Source organism: Octodon degus, unplaced genomic scaffold, assembly GCF_000260255.1.
Source record: "Octodon degus isolate 3935 unplaced genomic scaffold, OctDeg1.0 scaffold00014, whole genome shotgun sequence".
In the NCBI taxonomy this organism is placed as follows: domain Eukaryota; kingdom Metazoa; phylum Chordata; class Mammalia; order Rodentia; family Octodontidae; genus Octodon; species Octodon degus.
Genome location: NW_004524590.1, coordinates 2,580,184 through 2,607,638, shown reverse-complemented (window position 1 = coordinate 2,607,638; position 27,455 = coordinate 2,580,184). Strand labels below are relative to the sequence as shown.

Genomic DNA, 27,455 nt, shown 5'->3' with positions numbered 1-27,455 from the left:
ACACAGAACCCCAGACACAGGGCTTTGGCTGTCGATGGCTGTCACCCTGCGCTCCCCAGAGCTGCCGCCTGCCACGCAGGACTCAGCAGGAAGGAAGGCAGCGCCAGAGGGGGCCCTCGGCCTGGGACTTCCAAGATCCAGAGCTGTAAGAAATAAGTCTCCCTTCTCCATACGCCTCCCCAGCGGGAGTGTTCTTTTGCTTTATATTTTTATCGTACTTATTGGCGTGTATTAGTTGTCCACATCAGTGGCTCTGACGCTGACTTGTCCTCAGCCAGCACACCGTGTGCTCTGACTGCAGCTGCCCTCCCCCTCCCCTGAGCTAAGCCCCTCCTCTATTCTCAGTGTCATCTTGGTTTTCGGGCTTTCCACACGTGAGAGAAAACATGGCCCTGTCTGTCCGTGTCAGCCTCTCTTACCTTACTGCGATCTCCTGCTCATCTATTTTCCTGAGATTGCACTGGCTCCTCTGTGGCTACACAGCACTCCGTGGAGTACGCGGGCCGTCCTTTGTTCACCTGCTGACAGGTCTCTATGCTGTTCCTTAACTTGGCCCTCACGAGCAGCACCGATACACGGGGTGTACAGGTGCCTCTACTGTGTGTGAGGAGTAGTGGAGCTGGGTGGCACGGTCCCTACGGTCTCAGTTTGCTGAGGACTCCCCACACCCACTTCCTACTGGTTGTACATCCCCAACGCCAGTGCAAAGGAGCACCTTTCTCTCCACTGCCTCATCAGCATCTGCTGGTTTTTGCTTTCTTGAGAAAAGCCATTCCAACTGGACCCAGCTGGACTCAACCAAGTTTCGATCTGCATTTCCCCGATGGCTAAAGATCTGGAGCATTGTCCACATATTTATTAGCTGTCTGTATTTCTGCTTTAGGGACACAAACGGGCAAAACAGCAGGAAGAGGCCTCAGGCTGCAGCCTCCCTGCCCTCACCGGGTGCCCTTCCCAGGTGATCTCCTGCTGCACACCACCCTGGCAGCTAAAAAGCAAGCTACAGAGGGGCTGGGCAGGGAGGCCCCATCCCCACAGGACTGCACTGGAAGGATCCTGGTTACCCCAGGCGTGGGTGGGAGCAACAGGCAGGTCTGGCTGGGGTCACCTGGAGCTGGCTCCAGGAGGACTGATCAGTCAGATGTGAGCTGTGGTCCTGGCACCGCATGACCCTTACCACCATGCACACTTGCACAGGCATGCACTTATTCTAACCACACACACACACACACACACACACACACACACACACACACACTACCTCTAGCTGGAAACCTCAGAGGGAAACCCGAGGCCAAGAGAGGCAAAAGGTCTAGAAAGAAGAGGGAGCTGCAGGGGCTGAGAGGAAGAGCCCGGCCAGCAGGTCTCCCCACCTTCCTCCGGCCCTGCCTACCAGCCCCATCGCTCTCTGTGAGGGAGACAGAAGCAAGGGGTAGAGGGAGCCTTACAGGTAGACGGGAGCCAGCAGGCCAGCACCAGGTCCTCGCACATGCCTCCCCTGATGACCCTGAGCTGGGCCACACTACTGGAGATGTCGACCCTGCCCATCCAGTGCCCAGCCTAAGACACTACCCACTGCCTGCTGCCCTTCCAGGCCCGGGGGCCATGACAAAGCCAGCTGCCCCAGCCATCTGTCACAAGGGCCTGCTACGTGCTGTCATCTTAAGACATGACAGACTGGGTGCACACAGCCCTGTCTTCAAGGAGTACCTGGGATGGCTATTAGAGAGGACATGTCCTGGCACTGCCTGCCCCTGGGCAGGAGCAAGGATGAGTTCCCACCACCTAACTCGACCCCAGTACCCTCCTGCCACTGCCACAGCAGGACCTGCCTGGCTCTTACGGCTGCGGAGGCCTCTCTGCACCCCTAGTGCCCAGGACTGACCGGCCCCTCCCCAGCAGAAAGGCCACTCAAGCACACCAGCTCTGACCCTCGCTGGGATGGGGGCACGAGGCTGCTCTCTGTGACCCCCCAGCACCTCCCGGGAAGACGCGTCCAAGGGTCAACAAATGCCGAGCCCACCCCCAGCACCCCCGTGCCAAGCTTGCAGATGTGCCGCTTCAGGGGAGGGGGGCTTGTGTCCAGGAGGGACTGAGTCCAGCAGGGCCCATGGGACAGCTGAGCTGGGCTGTGAAGGATGAGCAGGAGTTGAGGAGGAAGGCGTGGCGGAGCAGACACGGGCTTGCCCTGTGTCCAGCACTCCACGTGGATCTGAGGGAGAAGTCCGGGCTGGCGGCGTCACCAACACTCACCACGCACTTACACATCTCTCACTTTGTAACAAGCAAACAGCAGCCTCTGACTGTGTGACAGAGAGGAGGCCCAGGTGGCAGGGGAGGGCAGCGCCAGCGGCCTCTGCAGCAAGAGTCTAGGGAGCCTTATCAGGGCCCCTCAGTGTCACCTCTGTCAGCACTTCCCCTCTGTGGGCCTCAGCCCGAAGCCAGCTGTGAGTGCAGCCAGTGGTGACAGGGCTGCCCACGTGGCGGCTCCGGAACCTCCCTCTGCAAACACCTCCGCTGCTGCTGCTGCCGCTGCTGCTGCGGAAGGAAACAGCTCGGCTTCCCCTGGGAAGGCCGAGAGGACAGCAGGCTCAGTGCCCCCTGGGGCCGGGGACTGAGGCTTTGGCAAGAGGCCCCCGCGAGCAACAGGGAAGGCAGGCGGCCCCTAGACCTTTCCTCATGCCCTCTGCCATGCCCGGGTCATGCCAACCACCCTGCTTCCAGCAAGACAAGGAGTCAGCCACACCCTCCGACAGCCTGCAGCAGGCAAGCCGCTAGGGAGTCCCAGCAGGGGAAGGGATAGTCCCTGCCCACACCAGGCTTGTTTTGGGGGGACACTCCATTATTTCCTGTAACCCCACCCCCCACTCACTGCAGGGCACAAGTCCTCCCCACATGGTACCCGGTCCCTCTCACAGTACCCATAGGTGGCAGGGGGCACCAGATGATCCAGGACACATGGCCTGAGCTCACCCAGTCGAGAACAGTCATGAGCAGGTCTGTGAGCCTGACTGGGCTAAGTCGTGCACACCCGGCTCTTCCCAGGGGCTCCCATCCAGCCCCAGCCCCTGAGCAGAACCAGGCCTATTGTCGGAAGGGCACAGCCCTGCACAGCCCTGGGAACTTTCCAGAACCCAGGCCCACTGAGAAGAGCCAAACCCAGAGGCCCAGAAGAGAAGTCCGAGACACAGGGACAAAGCGCCACTCTCAGGCAGCCTGATCCCTCGTTCCAGGCCTGGCAGGAACACTAAGATGTCCTTTGCCAGACAAGGTACATCTTGGTCATCACCTGCCCCTCCCTCAGGGTTCCCAGCACCCCAACACACACGCACGTTCACCACCCCACTGCTGAGAGCCCCCCAAAAGCACCATGCCTTCACCTTCCTCATCATCAGGGCTCCGGAAGATTCTGTCAGGCTGAGCAGCGCCCAGGCGCAAGGCATCCGCTGAATGTCTTCCTCCCAGCAGAGCTTGCGGCTGGGGACCACAGCGACAGGATACACGCCCTTTTGCCCCCACTGTTCACACCAGACTCCACAGGCAAATGTCACAGTGACATACCAGCCAGCTTCTCTCTGGGCCCCGTTCACAGGCAGATTCCCCAAGCATCAAATTGTAAAAAGGGGCTCCCAGAACCAGGCCAAGGGCCACCTACACCTGTCCAGGCCCCTATGCCACCCCAGGCCCTGGGGTTTCCTCTTGTGAGCTCTCCTCACCCTCCCTCACCCCACCCCACCCACACAGGAGCCTCAGCTGACTGCACAGGAGCCTCTGGGTCCTTCTGCACCATGCTCAGGGGCTGCCTAGGGCTTCAGAGAGGGCAGGCGTCAGCTGCAGGCTATGCCATCCCCTGCCTCTGAGTCCCTGTAGGGACACAGGTGGAAGCCCCGATCTGCACCAAGATCAGAGCTTGTGTGGGCAGCGGAAGTGAGCGCCCAGACCGGGGACATGCAGGTGGGCAAGGAGACTCCTGGACCCCTGGGGGAGCGGTGGCCTGGCCTGAAGACAGCCTGTCGGGGTCCCCAAGTCACAGGACCCCTCTGCCTCCAAGTCCACCTCTAACAGGTGAGGCACTCCAGAACCAGCCACTCCACCCTTGCCCAAGAGCTCACCGACTGGCTCCTCTCTGTGCCGAGCAAAGAGTCACCCCTCTGACCTCGCGACCCAGTGCCAGGCAGGTCCCATGCCACCAGGGGGGACATCTAAGTGGCTCCAGGAATCCAGGCGCCAGTACACCCACCAGGAGGGCAAAGGAGTTGGAAGACTTTCAGAGCCACCACCAGCCCCTCCCAACTTCTTACTTGGAAAATATAAACTTCAAAAAACGTTGAAAAGAACAGTACAGCAGACCTCCACCCATCCTTCTCATGGAATCACCAACCAATTGTCACGGCTCGGCCACACTGGCTTTCATCTCTCTGTACAAACAGCTAGGCCCGTTTGTTATGTTGTGTGCCCTGACACCAGAAAGCAAGCTGCGGGCGTGACCTTCCTCCAAACACTCAGTTCCCAAGAACAAGAACCTTCCCCAGTGTACCGGTGACATCACAAATATGCCAAATAGATGTAATATTTATTTTATATTTTCTAATATAGTCCATATCAAATAACACTAGCTATCCCCAAAAATGTCCCTTGTATTTAGATAGGTTTTTCCACCTGGCATCTAAGTGTGGTTCACAGGTTGCTTTTGAGTGTCATTTCTCCTGGCTCCTTTAATATTCACACACACACACACACACGCACACACACACACACAATTTTCTGAATTTAGTATACTGACATCTGTAAAACTAGTACAAACCCCTCACCTGGAGAATGCCCCTCACTCGGGATCCCACCCACTAAGCTGAGGTCAACCGCTACTTTAGGGGGGAGTCTGTGTTCTTCCCACTGGGGCTGGGTTGGCCAGAGCCTGGCTCGCTCTGCTTAACCACTTGGTCTGAGCTGTACCACATGAAGGGCATGTGGTACAGTGGAGGGTCTTTTCCCTGGATAACTAGATGCCTGCAGGGTGACCAGTGCCACTGTGCAACCATCCAAGAGAGCCAACTTCGCGCCCAGTGCCGTCCTTTAACGCCGGTCTCTGCTACTCAAAGCAGGGCTGCCTTACAGCCGGCTGAGAGCCTGCAAGACCAAGGACCCCTGCCTCCACCACAGACCCGACAGACCAGCTTCCACTTTCTCGAGGTAGGTGTGTGTGCGTGTGTGTGTGTGTGTACACGTGTGCACGTGTGTGTGAGCACACACGCTGAAGTCTGAAGACACTGGCCCGCCACCTCCGCCACTCCAGTGTGCTCCAGCCTCTGCCCCAGCCTCAGCATTCTGTGCAGAAGTGCTTCCTTGGTCTGGTCTCTGCAGATAGGGCGGCAGGGGATCCGTCTGACCTCGTGCTTTCATCTCCTATCCGACGTGCTGTAAATCTGTCCTGTTAGGAGACTGCGCTGCTCACCCGTCCCTTGTGTGGCCAGAGGGAGCTTCCGTGAATCTTCCTGCACATCCTTCCTGTCCAGCACCGTGCAACACTGCAGGCTGGGCCTGTGCGCCTTCCCGGCCACAGCCCTAGAATCGCCATTTCTATGAGAAGCCCTGAGTTCCTTTACTTGGAAAGTGAGCACTTTTTTATTTAATTTTAAATTAATTAATTAATTAATTAATCGGTACAGGGTCTCGCAGCCTGGACTCATAGCGATCCTCCTGTGTCAGCCTCCCCAGCGCTAGGATTATAGGCATGTGCCACCACGCACAGTTTCAGGGGGGGCACAGCCCTCCTGGGGTTCTGGGGCCCAAAGAGCATATGGTGCCAGAGAGTGAACCTGGGTCCTACACTTGGACCCCCGAGCTACCTCCCCAGCCCCAGCCAGCGAGCGCCCTTCTCCTGGGCCTCTGTGTTCTTAGGCATCTTCACACCCAGTCTGCCCTCTGCTACCCTCACTTTGGCGATAAGAAAGAAAGGTGACAACGCTGGAGGATCTGGCCACTTTGCGGAACACAGCTGAGCTGCCCAGACCTGTCAGCATGGGAAGGGAAACGGACCAAGGCCCCCAGCAGCCACACCCTGCCCACATCATGTGTGTCACCACGCCCCCACCAAGGCCACAGCGCCCACAGCTGCTCTGGCTACCAACCGAGTGTGGGAGCTCAGGGAGGAAGGCAGCCTCCTCCAACAGGTGGCTTCTGCTCAGGGCCACCCACTGGCCTGGCCAGACATCTCCAAGGCTGCAGTCTGATAGTCTGAGCCTCTTCTGGCGAAGCCTCCCTCCTTCAACATGTTGTCAGTGACAAGCAAATACAAGGCAGTCCCACTGTGTGAAGGAGGTGACAGGGCCAGGCCAGCCTTCTCTCCAGGTCACTCCGGGACAGCTTCCACACTGCATCCAGCCCAGCCCAGCCCGGCCTCTCTCCTGAGAACAAGAAGCACACACATAGAGGGTCAGTGGCTCTGCCCTTCAGCCGGGCTTTCCTGGACACAGTCAAGGCCTGGAAGGCAGAGCCAGGGCTGCTACCATGCCTTGGGGAAGAGGAGAGAGTGAGCAAGAGCAGGGAGCTAGAAGGAAGGCCCCGGAGTCCCTGGTTTCTGCTCAGAAGCAGACCCCAAGGCACAGGGAGCTCAGTCCCAGAAAGCAAGACTGGAATGAGAACAGGGAGACACAGCCAATAAAAGCGCTCAGCCCTGGTTTGGTGCAGGGCTGGCTACCCATCAGGCTTCTGCTTCCCCTTTTAAGAAAGATACCATGGAGATGCTGGCCATGGGCACGAGTCGGGCACAAGGTTCCATCGCCAGGAGGCAAGAGCACTCCCCAGCCCTCCAGCCCCCCAGGCAGTGCAAGCTGGGCCGCGCTCGCTGGGTGCAAACCCCAGATGCGAGGCGACACGCATAGGCACTCGCACAGCTGTGCACACTCACGCTCCACAGTGGAGACCCTGCCCACAGGGTTCTTCAGTGACCTCTGGACACAGGAGGACACAGCAGGAACCAAGAAGAAACCCCAGAACCAGCCTAAAGGACCTGGGGAAAAGGTGGACTGAGAACTAGGAAAGACAGCTGGACAGAGCCAGAGGAAGGGCAGCCCGCAGTGAGCTGGGGCGGGGAGGTGGACTCTGGCCCAGAGGGGAGCCAGCACCTGAGGGGCTTCTCGCCTCACCCAACTCACATTCAGGGCCACCCCAAGAAACGGACCTCGGCCTGCGTCAGTCCACTACACTGGCTGGCTCTGGGGTTGTGTCCTTAGGCCCTCTGCTTCCCCGGGCTGGCTGGGAGTTGGCCACAGGAGGAACTGGCTTGAGGACAAGGCCCCATCTAGCTGCCATGCCTGAGACTCGGCTCCCACTCTAGGGGGAATCATCAGAGCCATCTCTCAGCCAATCCGGCCCATGGCATGCGTCCCACTGAGGAACCCGCTCCTCCCATGAGCTTCACAGGACACAGAGGGGAGCCCCTCATTGCAGCCAGTACTCCCAGCTGGGCTCATTCCCCTGGGTCACCCTGAGCTGGTGACCAGAACCAGAACCAGAACAAGCACCAGAACCAGGACCTCAGCTTGCTCAGTTCTGAAGCCCAAACTCAACTCGTAGCTCTCACACTGGGCTCACAGATGCCTGAGAATTGCAGGCACCGGGCGTGGGGCTTACTGCCCGAGATTCACACTGCATCTTGCCGCACTCCAAGGATTTAACAGGCAAAGCAAATGTTGGCATGACACAACCGACACAGACAGATTGTGGTAAGAATGCAAAACTTCCAAAGATTGTTGTAATGAAACACCAAACCAGAAAAGAAATCCAGGCTAGCTGAGCCAGGGGGGCCCCTCCTGAGGAGTCCACCAGCCACACCACCACACCAGTGCCGAGGAAGCCAGCGGTCTCTGGGGAGGACCGGTACCAGCTGACCCCCTCCTCTGTCTGTGGGTATTTTTTCCCTTTCCTTGGTGAAACGCGAGCACAGTGAAAAAGCAACACTTGGCTTTTTTTTTTTTACCATCCTTAAGTGATTGAATAAACACTTGTTCACCTGTGTCAGCCCCACAAATAGCTTCCAATCAAGTGCAGAGCCAGCTGTCCACCACTGTTGGGGTTTAAGGGTATGCCTGGCATCCTAACTCCACCCCTGAGAAACAGCATTGAGGGAAATACAAGAAGGGGGAAAATGAGGCGCCAGAGGGTCTCCCCACCCACCCCCACCCTCTCGGCAGGAAAGGATGCTTTCACCCACAGCAGGGTGTCCATGGTCCCAGGGTTAATAACTACCCCACTCCTCTTTCCATCCCAGGATGCTTGGAATTCCAACCAGTTCAGCAGATAAGCCTGTGGCTAAGTAGCCCAGGTGGGCCCACCAGGATCCCATAGGAAACCAGGGTGGGCTGGGGGACCCAAGCAGCAGGACAAGGGAGGGCCTCCAGAGTCAGGAATGGGAGGGGCCAGCGGGCCTGCTGGCCATGGATGGGCCACAGAGGAGTGGGTCATCCAAAACCAGGCATTCTTGAGGCGCTGGGAGGTACTGGAGACCAGCACACCGCAGCCTGGGGCTGCAATCACACATAGCCACTGCCACTGTGCTCAAGGGCTCTCTAGTGTGACCCATCTTGGGGGTGGCCATCCCAGAGGAGGGAGGACACCACATCCCTGGGGGACACAGCTCCGTACTGGTTTCATCCCGGCAGCCCCTCCACACTAAGGGCTGTGGCTGGGCTCTGCAAATGTGCCCTGTGGGCTGCAGTCTGCTGGTCCTGTACCCAGAGGCCTCGGCCTGAGCCTAGGTGCTAAGGCAGAGATGGGTTGAGAAGGGGTGGGGAGGGGACAGGGTTGAGTGGGGTGTGGCTCTTAGGGAAGCGTGCACAGGAAGCGCTTCTGGGCAGACACCTGAAGACTGTAAGGAATACTGGAGGATCACAGTGGGAGAGGGCAGAGCCAGTGCAAGGGCCCTGAGGCAGGCACCGGCTAGCAGTGTGCATGGAGAGAGAGAGGGCGAGCGTGCAGGGCCAGGGCTAGGAAGCCCCAAAACACTAGACGCAGGTGTTCCACTGGGCCCTTAGCGTGATTCCTTAACCCCATGAAGGAAGACCATCACGCTCCCATGCTGCAGACAGGGCAGGTGAGGCACTGCTTCACAAGCTCCCGAGGCCCACGCGGCTGAGTCACAGGAGTGCCAAGGCTGGCATCAGTGTTTCAACCTTCTACCCACCACACAAACTGCCTCAGTAGTCAGGTCCTAGTGCACGTCTCGGTGTCCATGTCTTGGCAGTCTGGGCTAGACCATGACCCTCAGGCCCGGGAAGGCGCTGGCTCCTGAAACTGCGAGGAACAGGGTGCCCGGTGGGCTAGGGGCGGGGCCGCGCCGCCTTCTGCTGGGCCACACTCCGGCTGCCACGCCCTTTCAAAGGTGACCTCAGCCTGCAGGAGAAGGCAAGGGCGGCTTGTGCAGGTCAAGAGGCTGTGGGAGACGTCCACGCAAGGCGACAAGAGCACGCGCGCAGCGCACAGGGAGAGACTGTGCCACCAGAGGCGAGAGCTGCCGTCGCCCACATGGGGACGTGGGGGGCAGGGACACTACGCACCTCCCAGCCTCGCCCACTGACCTTAGTCCCTCCCCTGCCCCAGACACACAGGGCAGCAGCCAGCCCCAAGGACTAGTCTGGCCAGCTAGCTGCTGGTGCGAGGGCAGGGGCTGTGGGCCGCGGGCCCTGCCGGCAGAACCCTGGGCAGGAACTTCACCCTTCTGAGCCACTGGGTTTCTCCAGCAAAATGAGCCTAGACAGCGAGGGGTGGCCCTTGGTCCCTTTCGGTCCCACCTAGATCCTGACCTGAGATCTCCTCACTGGGCCCAGAAGCTCAGCAGCCGCCCCCTGGACCCTGCTGCCACTTCCAGCCACCCACACACACTTCCCAGCACCAGGACAGGGAGCCCTGGCCCAGGACTTGGGCTCCCACTGCGTCTTCTCAGAAGCACAGGCCACAAACCACCCCAGAACCCCTCATCAGGCACGCGTCAGCCTGCAGCTCACAGGGACCCTGCTCCTTCTGTTCATCAGCCAGACAGCAGCTCCATCTCACCCCTTTCCAGCAGCGCCAGTCTGAGGACCCTGGCCAGGCCTCGTAGTCCACCCTCAGTGCCAGGGCCGAAGGCTATAGCCAGGGCGTAGGCAGTAGCACATGGGCACCAGGGTGACCCTGGCCTCCTCTACCCGCTGGGTGGGGCCCACTGAGGACAGCACGTTCCAGAGGCCCGAGCCCCACCCTTGGCCACGGCCCCTCACCCACCTGTCCCAAGCTGTCAGCAGAGCCCGCCTGCACCCCCACAGCCTGCGTGCTATTCCCAGCCCCCGCCTGGATGCTGGAGTAAACAGGGCAGGCCAGGGTCACAGGCCTCCTGCTCACCCACAGCTCCAGCTTCCAAGCTCCAGGGGTGCAGCCCAGGCACAGGAAGAGAAAGACCATCCACTGGACAGCCCCACAGAACTGAGGGCTCACGGGGGCGGGCAGGGTCCTACCCACGCTTACCCACCTCCAGGCCAAGCAAAGGATGGCAGTCTCTGGGAACCCCCCACCCCTCACCAGGAAATCCTGCCCCCAGCAACACTGGGCCATGCCAGGCGGGGCCAGCTCTTCCCATGACCTCCTCCAAGCAGCCCTCGCTGCCTCCATCCGGGCACAAGGTCACCCCGGGACACTCTGGCCCCTTTCTGTGCACATGTGCTCCTGTCTGGGAAGCAGGACCTGGGAGCGCGGCCAGGTTATCATACATGGGTCATGGTCCTCAGTGCCCACTCCTGTGACTCAGGGTGCCTGCGGGGTGTGTACCTGCAACACTCTTCTGTTACCAGCTAGGACAGTACTGGGTCACCTTCGCTATCCAGACATGGTGGACACACCCGTAATCCCAGCCTCAGGGGTCTTGGGCAGCTGAGGCAGGAAGATGGAGCACTCACGGCCATGATGAGACTCTGTCTTTATTTTTTATTTTAACAGGAAAAAACTAAAAATAACAATAAAAGTTTCAAAACAGGCTACTAGGAGAGTAACAATATTTAATACACTGCCTACTGTTATACTCATAATAGTGGTTTAGAATACAAGATATAAGCAAGAAATAATTCTATTTTTAAAAAATAAAAAGTAAAGCTCCCACCCCACCCCACCCCACCCACCAAAGCCAGGCACCACTGTGGGGAGTCCACCCTCAACAGCCCCTGGTCACAGCAGGTCCCAGTCTCCCGGCAACGCACTTGGGCCCCTGCCTCTGCCTGGGCTGGCCAGGACCAAGAGGCTCCACCAGGAGCATCCCCCACACTGCAAATGCTCTACGGGGCCCTGACTCCAGCCTGACTCTGCCCCAGCCTGGTCCAGGCCCTGCCCCACCAGCTCGCTACTCACCTGGAGACAGTTCTGCAGATGTCCCCAGCACCCAGGCTCAGCTCTCAAGGCCAGCGGACAACCCAGAAGGACAATGCAGAGGCAGCCAGAGCACGGAGCATCACTAACCCGCACCCCAGAGCAGGTCACCGCCTCTGACACAGGGGAGCTCCCTCCACCCCCGACCTAGTCTCCCCACATGCAAGGGCCATGGGGGCATCCTGTTCTCTCTGCTCCATAGGCCTGCTCCAAAGGCTCCAGAAAGGCTGAGGCAGTGAGCACAGGGACCCTCACACACACAGGAACGAGGGCAGAAGCCCCAGATCCAACTGCCAACACCCGAAGCTCTGCCTGCTGCCCGCTCTGCGCAGGGCCTTTCCCCAGGAGACACACAGTTCTGTAGTAGGGGCAGAAAGCCGGAGCTGCTCAGCATAGGCCTGGGCCAGAAGGAGGGGTACAGGCACTCCACGCCTTTTGTCCTCTCACACGGGGCCTGGACCACTCCACCACTGATGGACCAAGGCTCCAGCCCAGGTCCGAGAGCCGGGCTGGGTGCACAAGATTGCGCTGTGACCTTCAGTGTCCTCTGTGTGAAATGGGACACCCACCCTCCCATCTAACGCCCAGAATCCTGGTCCCACTGCCTGTCTGAGGCCCCCTGCACCGCCACTCAGGGCAGTGGGGTGGCTTCCTGCATCTCCCAGCATGGAAGACAAGGTGACCCCGAGGCCAGTGGCTGTCCTCATTGCTGAGCTGGGCTCCCAGCGCTGACTCAGCTCTCCCCGCCAGGCCCCGCAGCCCACAGCCTGCACCTCTGCCTCAGGGAAGCTTCTGCTGGCCCTGGGGAGCACGACCACCCCAAGTCCTCAGGAGAGCCCCAAGTGCCCCTGGGCTGCAGCCTCCTACAGGTCACCCAAGCAGAAGGACAGGGTGAGCCTGGTCACCTGGGGGAGATGGTGACATTCCAGCAGGCCAGGCCTGCTTCCAGACCCTGTTTGACAGAGTGCTTGGAGGAAGAGAGGACACCAAGAAATAAACTCTGGGCTTAGCCGGTACTTCAGAAAAAGGACAATTTTTGGGCCCTGTTCTGGGTGCAGCAAATGCATCCAAGTAATTGTGGATTCTGTTTCTCACCTCAGAGCTCACCGCTTACACTGCTGGCCACTCGATGGGCCTTAAGTCACCTCCCAGGCTGCTGGCACCCCCTCCCTGCCCCCAGTCCTTTTCCTTGGGAGGCGACAGGGGTAGTATTTGAGCACCTTTTCTCCCCAGCTTTGGGGATCCCAGGAGAAGAGTCAGTCAGCTGTGTCCGTGCTGGGCCCTGACCCTGGAGGCCCGCTGGCTGCCATGAGGTCCCCCTACACCTCTCTTCGCCCCTCCCAGGGTCCCTGCATATCCCGGCACTGCAGAGCCCACCTCTCCAGGGCCACTTCTTCAGAGGCTGTGTCAGCCTCCCCAGGCAGGGGCCCAGGGTCTCCTCTTCACCCCCAACACACACCAGGTGCTCTCTGACAAAGGCAGCCCACACCCCGATCTCCATGGGACTCAGCAATGTGCCCTTATCCCACCCACTCTGGGTACATTCTTCCCCCTTCCACTGAGCAACGTCCCCAGGCCTTCATCTCACCAAACTATCTAGGCTGGCCTCAAGCTTGCAATCCTCCTGCCTCAGCCTCCAGAGCAGCTGGAATTAGTGTGGGCCCCTGGGGCTGGCTTCCACTTGCTCTGTAAGGCACTGCCCTCAGGTCCTCTTTCCCCAACCCTGAGTTCCCTGAACAGAACTCAGCAGCAGGGCTCAGGCCCAGTCTGTGGCCCAGAAGGGAGAAAATTCAGGGCTTCCCAGAGCCTCGGGGTTCTCATCTGCCCAGTGGAGCCATGCTTCAGTCCTGCCAGGGTCACAGGGCACAAAGACAGAAAAATAGCAGCAAGTGTGATGGTCCTGGGCAACTCAACAAGCCCAGTGAGGTCGCCCGACAGCCCTGTGCCCCAGAAACCTCCAAAGCCCGACAGGCCCCCAGGAGCAAAGTCACCGGAGCACATGGCATCACAGTTCCCAGCCCCCCTGCAGACTCTGTGGCCCTGCCAGGGTCCAAGCCCTCTTCTGATGCACATCTGGCTTCTCCAGTAGATGGACAGACAGACAGACAGATACACAGAGGGGTGACTCACTCCACGCCCCTTATCTGACCCATCCCAGCTTCACCCCTACACTGGCCTGTCTCCTCTCTCCTCACCCCCCTTCAACCAAGGTCCAGCTGTGGGGGGACGACTCCCAACTTAGCTTTTTCAGTCTCCACAGGGAAGGAAAAGAAAATGCAAGGGGCACAGCAGTTCCATTTCAAGAAACTGTCACAAGCACAGACACACACAAACCCCACCGACCTGTGTGCCTGCGGGCTGAGACAAGTCTCCTCGGACAGGGCACAGCCAGCAGCTCCACCAGGAGGCAGGCTCTAGGAGGGGCTTTGCCCTCGCCCTGGGGGAACCTGCCCCTACTGCTGCAGTGCAAGTGAACCCAGAGAGGGCAAGAGCCGTGCCCCAGGGCACCACAGCACACTGCCTCCTCAGGCAGAAAGTTAAAACCTCTTAACTCTCCCCGCCGCCCTAAATTTTCTTCTTCCCTTTCTCTCATTCACTATCGTGTCTCCTTGCCCACCTCCCAAAGGCCTGGGGGCGCATTAGCAGCCCCACGCCCTCCATCACCCAAAGATGATTAGCTGCAGACTGGCTGTGACCCAGGAAGACAGCTGATGCCGCATCGGGCCCGAGAAACGGGACCCACAGCCACTGGGCAGGTGGGAAGCAGCGTCCCCTTGGGCGCCCTCTCTTGGCCCAGGCTCACCTAGGGCCCAGGCACGTTGGCAGGAGTCCTAGGGAGGGGGTGAGCTGACCAAAGGATCCAAAGAAAGCAGCTGCAGCTGTTGGGACAAAAACTGGGCTGGCAAAGGCTCTTCATCAGCCTGACCCCTTCCGGCTTCCAAGTCTCACGACAGACTCCTCTAGCCAAGGCCCCACGGAAGCCCACCCTGCTCACCAGCCACATGCCCCAGCCTCCATCACGTCCCAGAGGGGGACTCCCTCACAGACCCTGCTTCTCACCTGCAGCCAGGGTCCTCAAGTTGGCAGGGCGACCCGGCCCCTCATGGCCTTTGCATCCCAGTGCATGACAAAGAGGGAACAGATCCACCCGTCTGCTCTCCAGGACCAGGGATCCACGCTGCTTCACGTCACCCTGGGCCTTGAAGCAGGCCAAGAAGCGGGCATGCATGTCACAGACAGGCACAAGATGTGGCCCTCCAGCCCCCCGCCCCCCCCCGCCGGCAGGGTCACTGCCCTTGGCCCCAGCCCTGACAAGTGGACCCCAGGGTCACAGCCTTCCTCCGAGCCCCTGTCCTTCCCTGGAAATGCATGAGCTCTCTGGGCACTCAGAACCTCAACCTCCTCCTCCTCAGAAAGCCAAAGGCTCCCAAGGCCCAGGGTAGCAAGCCCAAACTGGGCCTAAACTGGGAGACAGAACGGCATCTCAGGCACTACCTGAGGAAGCAGCACAGCGGGTCGGGCCGGTCAACCCTCCCATCCCTACTCATACCTTCCAGTCATCCTGAATCAGCTGCGGAGGTCCTGAACCCCTGCTACTGCCATCTACCTTCCATGCCCCAAATCAGCTCAGCGGACCCCTCTGCCAGGCTCGACACACACAACACAGCAGACCAGGCTAGGAAGGGTGCTCGGGGGCACGGGAGTGCTGGGTAGGGGCACATTTCTCTCTGAGCACCACCTTCAGCACCCCAGCACCTAAGCCTACCGTGGCTGGGAGAGCAGGCAACAGGAGAGAAGTGACGGCCAGCTGCTGCCTCTGGATGTCACCCTCAGGAGAAGACACTGACACAGGCAAGACAGGCAGCAATGTGGGGAGCCAGCAGGGTCCCCAGCTAAAGTGACCAAGGCCCTGAGGAGGTGTGCTCTGCCCCCCCAGGCCTGTCCACAGCTACCTGCTGCCATGCCCCCTCACTGCCCCCACCCCCAGGCTCAGCCCCTCGACACAGGCCCTTCGGAGCACAGCAGGAGGAGTTCAAAGGCCCACTCCCAGGGCACCCGCAGCGTCCTCAGCAGCCCAGAGCTGTGCGCTTAGGCACTGCGGCCTGACCCCTCCCCACACCCTGCTCTGACCCCAATCCCGCTCATCTGTGGTGCAGGATCTGGGTCAGGGAGGAAGGCAAAGGCGCAGGCCCAGGGCAGAGCAGGGAGCTCAGCAAAGAGGCTCCCCAGCCCTGACGGGTCTTGGGTCCAGCAGATCACTCCGAGCCCCTCCCCCCCCCCGGGAGTTGTACCAGCACCTGGTACAACTGACAGCTACAAACGCTTCCCTGCAGAAGACCAAGGCCAAGTCCTGGTTGGCATCTGGCCTGACACGGCCTCGAACAGTCCCAAGAACCTGGTTACCAGCATGCTCAGAGCCCACCACACCCTGGGCTGTCTGCTTCTCTGGGACAGGGGGTGAGGCCTCAGTCACCCCAGGACTCAAGAGGCAGGGCAGGTTCAGCACCTGCTAGTCTAACCCCAGAGGAGTCCTGCAGGCACAAGCTCCCTCCTTGTACTCCTTGCAACCAAAGGAAGCCCAGTCAGCCCCAGGGCCTCCTCCAGCCACCAGCAGCTGTCTCTCCATTACCTGCAGCATTGGTACAATGTATCCCTGTGTGGTGGGGATACAGCTGAGCCTCCCATCTGCATCCACAAATTCAACTAACCCAGCATCAAACTGCCTCGAAAGAATTACATCTGTGCTGAACATGTACTGATTCTCATTATTTTCTAAACAATGTAGTATCAAAACTACCCATGTTGAATTGCCCCTGTATTAGGCATCATCCTAAGGCACCTAAAGATGAAAGAATGCAGAGCGATCCTGGGTGACAGGATATGTCTGTCACTGTATACAGGGACTTGACACTGGTATCTGTAAGGACTTGGAACCAGTCACTCAACACTGAGGCCCAGGCAATGTTCAGAGCACCCACTGTGCACCCAGCGGCGGGTGTGGATGGCACAGTGACCCCAGGAGGCAGGCCCTGCCCTCAGGAGCACAGGCACAGAACTGCTCCAGCTTAGGCCGGAGCGAGCCTTAGGGGCTGCCTTCCCAGAAGCATCCACCCGGAAGTGCCCCCATGCCTACGTGTGGCCCAAAGCATGATTGTTTTCTCCCAAGAAGATGTTTAAAATGATACAAATATTGCCATTACTTTGCAAAAGAAACACAGTAGCAATGGCCAAAAAAAAGCACAGAGAATATAATTTCAGAATAGTGTCTTTAAATGAAGTCAACTGAATAGTTTTTCTTTTTTAAGAAAATATGCACATGCAAACGTGCTCACATACGTGTACACACACAGCCTTGTCTGTCCTCACTTTGCACACAGAAACCCATCTCTGCACTAACTTCCGGAGACCCCAGGGCCCTCCGATCAGCCCACCACCCATCCTCAGGTGCACACCAGACCCCAGATGGGTCCCCCAATCTTGCCTAAGGGAGAAGAGCCCTGGGATTAAACTGCCACCTCAGCTGCAGGTCTCCAAAGCCCTTCACCAGACCAGACCTAGGGGCTCACCCCACCGCAGCAACCCAGGCAGCTGGCCCAGACAGTCACACCACTGGGTCAAGCCTCAGTTTCTCCCTTGGCTGAAGGGGTCTCCTAAAGTCCTCATCCACTGGGAGTAGTGGTGGCAGGGGCAGGCATGCTGTAACCTAGGCTTCCACCATCAAGTTAATATTTGACAGAGTTTCCCTCGGGCCAAGAGCCTGCCTTCCTCTTGTCAGTCCCAGCCCTGACCCCTGCAGGCCCATTGGCCTGTGCGCAACACTGTGGCCTTGTTAGGAGGTGGCGGCCTCTGTGGGAGCAGCAGCCCCGTGCCAAGCTTCCCACAGGCATGCTCCTCTCGAGGGCGGATACCGGGCTCTACGGTGGATCCAGGACCCAGCCTGGGTGGCAGCTTCCCTGGCTGCTTCCCTTCTACTGCCCCTGGTGACAGGTGTTATTACCCCTAATTTGGAGAAGAAGAACAAGGCATGGTTGGTCAAGGCTAAGAATGCAGGGGTACTCAGTCCCAGCCCTGTAAAGCCTGCGTCTCTCCACGACATCACGCTTCTGCTTGGTGTGGAATCCGACAAGTGCCCTGCCCAGGCTATGACATCTCAGCACCCTCCTCTTCATCCCTGTCCCTCCAGCCTCTGCCTGCCGTACACTGGGCAGGAGACCCCATCAGCTTGGCCCTGTATAAACATCCATCCTCACCGCCTAGCTGCTGGGCCTGCCCTCCTTCCACGTTTTTAGGGTTAGTATCCTTTGCTTTGCACTTTTAATCCCAAAAGGAGACCTGCCAAAGACACAGCTTTAGAGAAACACAACACATCAGGCATCAGATTCGAGCCTCCCACGGCCTCTGCCGGCCCTCCACCCACCATGCACCCCGCCCACAGACACATCGACACCTGAGCACCAGTGGGGCTCACACACTGAGCGCGTGCCTGCTGTCCTGCCCCTACAGCTGCTGAACCCCAGCTCACTGTACAGAGCCCAGCACCCCGGCCGGGGCAGCAGCTCTGCCAAGGCAGGAGCTTGGTCTGGTAGCCCCTGAGACCCCACAGCCTGCTGTAGTACCCAGCACAAAGTGGATGCTCAATGCATGTGTGGATCAGTGACTCAAAGGCCAGCAATACTCAGCCCGAGATGAAAAATAAAGAGGAGAGAAGGAACAAACGCACCAACAGTCACAGAATACATGCAGGGGGTCGAGATGCACTCCAACATGTTCCGATCGTTGAGTCCAAGACACACACACACACACACACACACACACACACACCCCAGGCCTATGACAACATCCTAAACCCTGAGCAGCGAAGGGCTCAGCACGGATTAGCCGTCTACAGAGGCCGGTGACAGACACTCCCACAGACAGGCCCTGGGAGAGGGGCAGTGCGCCGGCCGGCTGCCCACAGAGCTGGCACCCAGTGAGCTTCTGCTCGGGACCCTGCACCTGTCAGCAGCTTTACTTTCAGCAACACACATGCAAAGAGAGCAAACAGTACTCAGTTTTCACCACAAAAGGCGTTCAGGAGCGCCCGGCCACTTGTCCAGTCCCAAAGCCAATCAGAGGACCCCAGCACCCATGTCCTCTCTGTCATGCTTCACAGGGTGTTGCGTGGGACAAGCAGTCTAACCCAGGAGGATGTAGGAACCTCGAGGCCCAGGAAGGCCCTGGGTGACAGCAGGAGGGAGGAGCTGAAGAGTCTCCTCATTCTGTCCCGTTTGGCAGCATGCAAGGAATGAGCTTGCCCGACTTCCCCGTCCAGGACCAAAGGCTTGCTTAGGTGCCATATGGCGAAAGTGAGAGAGACACCAAAGGGGCGATCTGTGAGCTGGGGAGGGAAGCAGTGAGGGTTGGCTGCTCTGAATCCCAGCACACAAAGCTTGACCACATCAGCCGAAATGTCCCTCTCAGCCAGCCCTGCTCTTCCAGGGTGCTGACACCCTCAGCAGCCCCACTGCCCTCCACGCCCTGGAGCCCCTTACCTGAGCCCCACACCTGTCCCTTCTCCTTCCCAGCAAGCTGCCCCTCTGCTCCCTCACACACAGGGCAGTGTGCCTGGCTCAGGCCCTGCCGCGGGCCAGCAGTCTATACACAGGGCGTCCGGGCCTGCAGTCTCAGGAAGGGCCTACTTGCCCGAGTCAATGCCCACACAGCAGGCCAGGGCAAGGTGCAGGAGGCCTCTCTACTGGGCCATGAACCATGGACAGAAAAAACGAAGACGCTAATCCGAGGCCCGGATAATCCAGAGGGAAGAGGCCCTGTGCAGGAGGGGGAGAAGAAGACAACAAGACAACCTAAGGTGGAGGTGTGGAGGGCTGGGAAGAGGCCTCAGACACTTGGGAAGGAGGGGAACACCAAGATGGGGCAGAAGACAGGCCTGTGGGCGCAGGGCAGCAGCTTTGGGCTGGGGCCTGGGAAGGGCGAGAGGCCCATGCACACTGAGGCCCTTCTGCTCCCCACAGGACAGGCCCCTGTGCACCCAACTGTCAGTATAGTGTGAACACTTCAAGGACAGACTGTGTGCAGGCCCAGCCCCTACTGTGAGGCTGACATGTCTGCTACAGGGAGGACTATGATGAGGAACGTGGTGCGGCCGAGGCACAGTCTCACAATCCTATAAATAACCACTCCGCCCCTTCCCTCAGGGAGCATCTGCTTGGCCGGGCAGCACTCCGCTGTGCCTGACAGCCTTGGTCCCTCCCACTCCCAGCTGGTGCTCCCTGCTGTCCACCCTGCACCCCTCCTGAAGTGCTCAGGGCTGGTCATCCACCAGGGGCACGTGGAGTGCACACTCCCCACCTGACAGCCTTCTGTATCCTCACTGGCTGAGCTCCAAGAACAGCCTCCTCGTGTGCTCCCCAAGAGGACCCCTGGGTGGGCCACAGACCTTCAGAGGCCAGCAGGCCAGATTCCACCCCCACCCCAGCTGTCCTCCCCAGCCACCCCATCCCCCAAGGGGACAGCCCGCCAACCTCTAATCCTCCGTCATCTGACCCAGGGTCCGCCCTAAATTGGCTTTGCCCAGCCACCCTTCTGAGGCCCAAAAATGGACACAGTCATTTATAGAGGGTCCGACCAGCCAAATGCAATGGGAAGATGACCTCATGGTGCCCACAGGCCTGCGCTCCAGGCACGAACTCTGCACCTCCAGCACACTGGGGATGTGTGGGCAGTGGGGAGGGGTAGGCTGAGACCTTACAAGAATAAACTCCATGCAGGACAAAGTACAGGCATCCAGTCTGAGACAGCACTGGGGGCTCAACCTAGGACACTGTACCTGGCTTATATCCACAAAGGATTTAATGAGGGAGAGATGGCACAGTGGTTACAGACAAATCAGCCCCCCTAAGCCCAAGTCAGGGCTCTCAGCCAAGGCCCCCAGGTGCTTCATTAGTTCATAAGTATTCACAGGGCCAGAAGAGTGCCAAAGTATGTACACAAAGACATGTGCACAGGGCTAGCGAGATAGCTCAGTGGACTATGCGCCTCTTAGGCAAGCACAGGGACCCAAGTTCAATCCCCTGGCACACATGAGCTGGCTACTGAGATCAGGCCTAGTGGTGCACGCCTGTAATCCCAGTGCTGGGGAAGCTGAAAACAGGTGGATCACTACAAGTGCCGAGCTGTGTAGTGAGAACCCATACCAAATATATTTAAAAAAAGTTATGTGTGTGCCTGCCAGACCAGCCATGGAGGCTGATGAATCAGTGGATGACAACAGCCCAGGATCCAGGGAGGCTGATGTAGGTCAGCTTTCCTCATGAGCCCCGCAGAGCCCCTGGCACAGAGGGCAGGCCGCCCTTGACCATGCTGTTACCCTCTGAGGCTTAAGGGATGTCTGCACTGAAAGGGATGCAGAAAAGCAGGGAAAGAAGAAAAGATGAGCAGTCAGGACCTTCCACCACAGTTACTGCTGCTCATGGTCAGAAAATACCCTCCCATGACAACAGGGAGAGAGCAATGGTCCCCTTATCCAGACTGACCAAGGCAGTGGGCACAGTGGCAGGCTGCTTGTACCACAGTAGGACTGAGCTCGACGAGTCCTGAACATGACCAGAAGATGCTGAGGAAGCAGCCCTCTGGGCAGCATGCAGACTGTGACAAATGCAGATTCTGAGTGGCAGGCGGCACACAGAAGAGGCTGGAGCAGAGCAACTTCCTGAAAGCGGAGCCTGCGGCCACCCAAGAAAGGAAGACCTGAAAGGTTACTTTCAGAGACAGCCAGGATGCCTGGCACATGCTGCCTTGGCTTCTGACCGGGCAGGGTCCCTAACTGGTACCCACTGGGCAGAGAGCAGCTGTGGCACTAAGCAACTGCGGGCCCAGGCGGAGCACAGCCAGCATCCAGAGTCCACCAGCTGTCGGCCAACTGGCCAAGGCCACAGAACAGAGGCCAGGAATAAATGGACTCTCGCAAGAAGGGAACAAACCCCATGCCTGTTGCCCCTACAGTAATGCCGAAAACGCTGCCACAGGGCAAAGGGGACAAGGAGGAGCAATGGGGAGGCAGGGAGAAGTCCGACGTAGGGAAGAGGGACTTGTCTCAATGGCCCTGTAGTTCTCCTGCAGCCCCTTGGGAGACCAATCCAGACTCCAGCCCAGGGCTGCCTGCTCCAAGCACTTAGATGGATTACCCTGCCACAGGGGAGGGAGAGAAGGAGGGAGGGAGAGCAAGGGCGGACGCATCTGCTGCTGCCCCTCCAACTGGGTGACTGAAGTCGCCCCAGCCCCCAGCCAGCTATTCCTGGGACACTATTCCCTCCTCCTGCTGGGGGAGGGGAGAGGTCTGACCAGATCTGGCGCTCCGCGGAGAGCTCTCCACTCCGCACACACCCACCTCCCAGGCCAAGAACGCTGGGGTGAGCAGTAGGGCTCCAAAGGAGTCGCAGGGAAAGCCCTCCTACCGTCATCACGTGGCCGCATCCTTAGGGAGCCCGAGATCTCAGCTGCAAAAGTCACTGTTTATAAACAGCCACAGGGGCGGCAGGGGAAGGCCTGCCTGTCCCCCAGCCCCACCACAGGACACTGGGGGAACTACCCTAGCAGAAACACAGATTCTGCAATCTCAGATTTCAGAGTAGGAATCGGCAGGGGAAGTGGCGTCAGCAGCAGCTGGCGTGATCCAATTCAATCAAGCAGAGACAGCTTGGGATAAAAGGCCTTCGGGGCGGGACCCCCGCCCCCAATCCTTGCATTTCCTGCATAGTCAGGGTGCCCACAGCCAGCCGGAGTCACTCCCGGCGAGGAAGGGTCGCACTTCCTGCGGCACCCCCCACGCCAGTCCTCCAGGCCGGCTCCCCCCGGCCGGCCGCCCACCCCCCTCCCCAGCCGCCGGAAGCGCGCGGCCCCCTTCGGGTGAGGGCACCTTTCCGAATGCGCAGCTTTCGGCCGCCGGGGCGCCAGACGGGAGCTCCCGGGCCGCCGGCAGCTCTCCGAAAGGAAACCCGATCCCTCCTTCGGCCTGCGGGGAGCGAAGGCTGAGAAAGAAGCAGCCCGGGGGGTCGCGGGCGCGTGGGGCACCTGGCTGGAAGGTGAGCGCCTACCCTGCCGCCAGCCCGGCCCTGGGCCTGGAGAGGGATCCCCGCCGGCCCCTCAGCGTTCTGGCCCTGGGTTCAGGAGCGGGGGCGAGGGCGAGAGCGGCCCGCAGCGTGGCGGCCGCTTTCCCGCAGAGCGGCGGGGCAGGGTGGGGCGCAAGCGATGCAGAGCTGGAGGACTGGAACCGAAGGGGACGCCGAGGGCGCTGGCCGCAGCCGCAGGACCTGGGAGCGGTCGCCTCGAGGTGGCAGGGTGACGCGGGGCGGGCAGGGGGCTCCGGCTGGCTCACCTTCTCCTGCGCGCGGGTCAGCTTCTTCTGCACGTTGCTGGCGATCTTCCCCGCCGTCACCCCCTTGCTGCCCATCTCTGCCATCGTGGCGCTGGCCTCGCCCGGAGGCGGGCGCGGGTCTTGCGCGGGAGGCCGAGCGCGTCGCACTCCCAGCCCCCAGCCCCGCCGCCGTCCGGCTCGGGCTCAGGCTCCGGCTCGGGCTCGGGCTCGGGCTCCGGCTCCGGCTCCGGCTCCGGCTCCGGCTCCGACTCTGCACAGCGCACTGGGCCGCCCGGCACACTGCTGGGCGGAGCTAGCGCCCGCGGGCGGGGGCGACGCCGGTACGCACGTGGGCCGGGCCTCTGCGGGATCAGCGCCCCCTGCCCGCCCCCTTCGGACCAGACTCTGCCTTTTAAAGAGCCACACCGGCCCCGAGCCGCTCGGCCGGGGAGGAGGAGCAGCGCTCGACTGGCTGCAGCGTAGGGGACTCCCCAGCGCTCGGGCGACACCGCCTCGGGGCGGAGACTAGCTCGATGGTCCCTCTTCCAGGGCCGCCCAGACCCGGCGCTAGGTCCACCCTCCGAGCTGGCCCCTCCAGCGGCGCTTGAAAAGAGGCCAGGTGGAGGAGGAGGTGCTTTCAAAAGTCAGTTAAGGCTCAGCGGTGGCGCGAGGCCCTGGCCTCCAGCAGCCCCGAAAGTGACAGAGCTCGACCCCAGCGACGGCTCTTCCCGGGCGCCGCACCCACACCCCGGGCCCAGGGTTTCTTCTCCTCCCTGTCTGGGCGCACGGCGTCTCCAGGAGCCTTGGACAGATCTACACGTCTCTTTCCTGCGTGTCCAGCCTTTTGCCAGTAATAATTATATCAACGACCTAACACTGTTGCATGCGCCGTGTGCCTGGCACTGTGCTGTGGTCCGAGGGGCGTTGTCTTATGTAGTGTCGGGATAGCTTGTGAGCTAGCTATTATTATTCTCTCTTTACAGAAGTAGTCCTGGTGCAAGATTTCTGACTACATCCCAGGCCCTCCGCCGCTGTTCACCCGGTTGTTTCCAAAATCACACAGGAAGGAAAATAACTCAGGATCATTATTGGTGTAGAGAAAGTCATTGTTCACTAGCTTTTTTTCTTCGCTAGCTTTGCCAACACATGAATGACACATGAATAACACATCATAAATGACAGTCATCTGGTTCCCTGGAGCCCAAAGGGATACCAAAGTGGGGGGTAACCAAATCTCTCATGTTCGATGGCACAGTCTTTGCACATAAACTACACATACCTTCCAAGTGCCTTAAATCATCTCTAGGTGACTTACTACATGAAATGCTGCATGGATACTTACAATAAGGAAAACAGTCTGCTCATGTTCCGTGCAGAGAGCACTTTTCCCCCTGCATATTTTGATGCTGGAGTATGGAATCCACAGATAGAGGGCCGAATGTAACAAATGTGTGCCCTCTCATGATACCCACACCCCCGTCCCCTCAAACATCAGGGACGGTGAAGGGTGCCAGGAAGGTGCTGTCTGGAATGAAGGGCTGTGTCGGGGGACTAAGGGAACGTGTGGGACTGCACTGAGTGCTGTGCAGAGTCCCATCCAGCAGCACCTTCATGTCCCTCCCTGCAGTCAGAGAACCCTTGAGGACCTGGGATGGGGTCCTGAACACAGGAAGTTCTCAGGAGAGGGAGAGGGGCTCTGTAGACAGCACTGCCAGTCCCTCACGGGACCTGCGATGCCCAGGCCAGGAGAGGAGGACCAGCCTCCGGCCACACCCTCCAGGCTGCTGCGCTCGGTTTGCTGCTTCCTGGTTCCTCCGTGGGAGCTCCCTCCCCGCCTGCCTGTTACTGCTTCTGTTCTGTAGACCAACAGATTCCAGCTCACCGGTGTGTCACAGGTGAAAGTTGGATGACTAGCAGATGCCGAGCACCAGTCTACCCGGAAAAGCACCCGAGGCTGCCTGACTTCCTCATGCACCCCCATACCCAACCGAAACAGCCAGGATCCTCCAGAAAACTCGGCATGGTGTCACCCCACTGTCTCGATCCCCGTGCTCTCAAAACGAACACTTCCAGCCCTCCTCCAAGGAAAGGAGGAAAAGAACAGAAGTCGCACCTAGTGTAGTCAGCCCCCAGGGAGCGGTGGGTGCCTCTGTGCTGCTCTGATTTGGCGCTTCAAAATATCACTTGATAGAAAAATTGAAGCAACTGAAATGTTGGTCAGCAGAATAGCGACATCTCAGAGAGCACAGCAACCGGAGGGGCCGCTAGGGAGTCATCAGGAACAACCTCTCTGTGGAACAATATGAGAATAGTGCTTGCAGCAAAATTATGAATGGAAAAGGGATGGCAGAAAATTGTACTTGCACAATCCTTACTGCCACATCCAGATAAATACAAGCATCAGAGTCAAAGATTCAGAAGAGGGCGGGCCAGATAACTCAGCAGATTAAAGGGCCAGGAAGATGGCTCAGTAGAATAAGCAGTTGCCTGGCAAGCGCAAGGGCCTGAGTTCAATCCCGGTTCCTCCAAAAGAGAGACAGACAGACAGACAGACAGACAGACACTGGACATAGTGGTGCACGCCTGTAATCCAAGCACTTGGGAGGCTGAAAACAGGAGGATCTCTAAGTGTCAGATCTACCTAATGAGACCCTGAAGAATGATGAGTCAAGGAAGGAAGTGGACGGAGGCACTAGAGCCTCCTTTCCCCTTTGTTTCCCACCTACAGGCATGGCCACCACACCAGGTCTCGGTCGGTCGTGGCTCAGTGACCCTGGGGGTGGGGCCAGCACAGCATGTCCCTGCATTTGCCTAAGCAGGCGCTTTAGTCCGCTAAGCTATCTTGCTGGCCTCACAGCTCTGTTTTTAAAGAAAGTATTTGTTTACCTGATCTCTTAGTTCAGAAAGCCCTTCCTCAAAGCCAAAGCAGTGGAGGATATATTTTGAAAATCATAGTTTTTTTATTAGTAGTAGTACATTTTTGTAGTACTAATGACAATTAGAGTTGGGAGTTGGTAAGTATACATACAAGTCTTTATTCTTTTTTCCCCTTGTTTTGGATTCTCACCCTTCCTCCCCTCCCGCAGTGCTCCTTCCAACCCCTGGTCCCCCTCCCATTTGCAGAAGCTAATTTTCATCATCTTTCCTCAGACTGTTTCCCTCCCATCAACTGATGGTCAATTTGTGACACCCAGTGAACTGAGCCAGCGTGGCGCTGGGTGTGGAGACCCACCCGGAGACTGCTGCCAACAGCATGAATAGGAGAACCGGGGAGGAAGGTGGGAGCTCTTGGTTTCCTGGAGGAGCTTGTCCTGCTGGCTTTCCTGATATGAACTCGCTGTTCTCATCAAAGGAACTCAGGACCTTGTTAAAGCTGAGAACGGCTCCTGCTCGCTCGGGGGGAGCTCTCGTCTCACTTTGGGCTCCTCTTCCTGGCTCTGGACAGGATGATGGTGCACTGTTCAGTGTCCTGGAGAAGCTTGCTGCCCTAGATTTCCTGATAGACTCAGTTGTTCTCATCCTCGGAGGAGTTCAGGACCTCACTGTGGCTGAGGATGGCTGTGATACTTTTTAGAAGAACTCTGGTTCTTACTTTGAGCATTATTTCCTGGCTCCAGTTCAGATCCCTCAGCCTTCTCTCCCCCAATAAATATTCTGCTCTTAACCTCAAAAAAAAAAAAAGGAAAATATTTTTAAGTTCATAAAAAATTAAGATCCCAACATATAAATAAATAGGCAAATAGAACAAACAGGCAGTTCATGAAATTGGATATTCATATAACCAAGAAGTTTTTAAAGTTTATTCTTTACCACTAATTGAATAAAATACTATTCCAGTCTCCACTTCCATTCATAAATTCTTTTTTTAAATTATATTAGGATGACTCAAGAATTAGAAACTCTAGAGCCAGGAGTATAGCTCAGCAGCATAAGCTCCTACCTGGCAAGCACAAGGTCCTGAGTTCAATTCCTAGTACGAAAAAAAAAAAAAAAGAATTAGAAACACTAGCATAGTACTGCTGAGAGTGTAAGTAGACACAAAATTTTGGCACAGACATTACGCATTAGAACAATAGTCACTGCAGGGCATGGTGGTGCATGCCTGTAATCCCAGCACTCAGGGCTGATTGCAAGCTCGAGACCAGCCTGGGCTGCAAAGTGAGTTCAAGACCAGCCTGAACTGCATAGCAACACCCTGACTCAAAAATACGAAAGAAAAGAACAATCACCAAGAGAGCCACTCTGCTTGGCTGCATAATCTCAAGTTTAAGACCTTGAGACTAAAATTTCAGCCACGTTTGGAGCACACAGATGCCCGTCACATCATTTAGAACAGCATAAATATAAAAAATGTCCTAACTATTACCATCTGAATGCTGGTGATTAATGAAGCTATGGTATGAGCAAACATGAAATGTTTGCCAACGCAGTAATGCTTTTAAAGTCGTAGGTGACAAAAATATATTGGCAATAGACTAATGCGGGGCATTACATTGTGCAGGGTGCCATGCTGTCTACCAGCCAGCGTGGGCTTGGTATCTCTGAGGAGACCAATTACGCTTTCCTTTTCCTGTTTTATTTTTATTTTCCCGATTTTGTATATGTTGTTTTTGTCATCCAACATGCCATTAAAAATACAAAATGAGGGGGCTGGTGAGATGGCTCAGTGGTCTAAAGCACCTACTTAGAACAAGCTTAGCAAAGCACAGGGACC

At 58.1% G+C, this 27,455-nt stretch overlaps 1 protein-coding gene across 12 annotated transcripts in view; it reads right to left on the bottom strand.

Moving 5' to 3' along the window:
* The window catches only part of Bin1 (bridging integrator 1), a 46,009-nt gene extending 22,935 nt beyond the window's left edge, over positions 1-23,074 (bottom strand). For 11 of the 12 annotated variants that reach the window (XM_004626328.2, XM_023709672.1, XM_023709670.1 and 8 more), the window contains exon 1: positions 22,763-22,977. In XM_004626328.2, coding sequence (XP_004626385.1) covers positions 22,763-22,846 — 84 coding nt within the window. In that variant the 5' untranslated portion in view covers positions 22,847-22,977. The other variant, XM_023709673.1, reaches the window with a different exon arrangement.
* Between the last annotated feature and the right edge of the window lie 4,381 nt (positions 23,075-27,455).